Raw genomic sequence first — 493 nt, forward strand, 5'->3', positions numbered from 1 at the left:
GCGGAGCCCGAACCCTCCTCCGCCTCTTCCGCATCGTCGTCGGGTCGAGCTCAGTGGTGCCGAGCTCAGTGGTGTTGGCGTTTCCTTAATTAAGACGGCGGCTCGGAGGCGGGCGCCGCGCCGCCGCGGGGCTTGGCCGTTCCTCACTCGCCGCCGTTTGTCTTCAGCCCTGCTGGTGGCGGCCCGCATGCACAAGTTCCGGCGTACGGTGAAGGACGTGATCGGGGTGGTCAAAGTGTGCCAGGCCACGCTGAGGAAGAGGTGAGGCGCTTTGGCGCGGCGCGGCCGAGGCCCGGGACCCTCTCGGAGACGACGGCTGCCTCGCTCTTGCAGGCTTGTGGAGTTCGAGGACACGCCCACCAGTCAGCTGACCATCGACGAGTTCATGAAGGTGGACCTGGAGCAGGAATGCGACCCGCCGTCTTTTACCGCCGCTCAGCACAAGACCAAGATGCAGCAGGTACGCCCCCCCCCCCCCCCCCCCCCCCCCCCC

The 493-nt window shown here is 68.0% G+C and overlaps 1 protein-coding gene across 4 annotated transcripts in view; it reads left to right on the plus strand.

Annotated features, from left to right (window-relative positions):
• Positions 1-493, plus strand: part of brf1b (BRF1 general transcription factor IIIB subunit b) — a 17,290-nt gene that overhangs the window by 12,799 nt on the left and 3,998 nt on the right. For all 4 annotated transcript variants that reach the window (XM_019884930.1, XM_019884928.1, XM_019884929.1 and 1 more), the window contains 2 exons: positions 168-261; positions 334-460. In XM_019884930.1, the coding sequence (XP_019740489.1) occupies positions 168-261; positions 334-460 (221 nt within the window). The remainder of the gene's footprint in view (positions 1-167; positions 262-333; positions 461-493) is intronic.

This window comes from Hippocampus comes, unplaced genomic scaffold (genome assembly GCF_001891065.2).
Source record: "Hippocampus comes isolate QL1 unplaced genomic scaffold, H_comes_QL1_v1.1 scaffold144, whole genome shotgun sequence".
NCBI classification, from domain to species: Eukaryota; Metazoa; Chordata; class Actinopteri; order Syngnathiformes; family Syngnathidae; genus Hippocampus; species Hippocampus comes.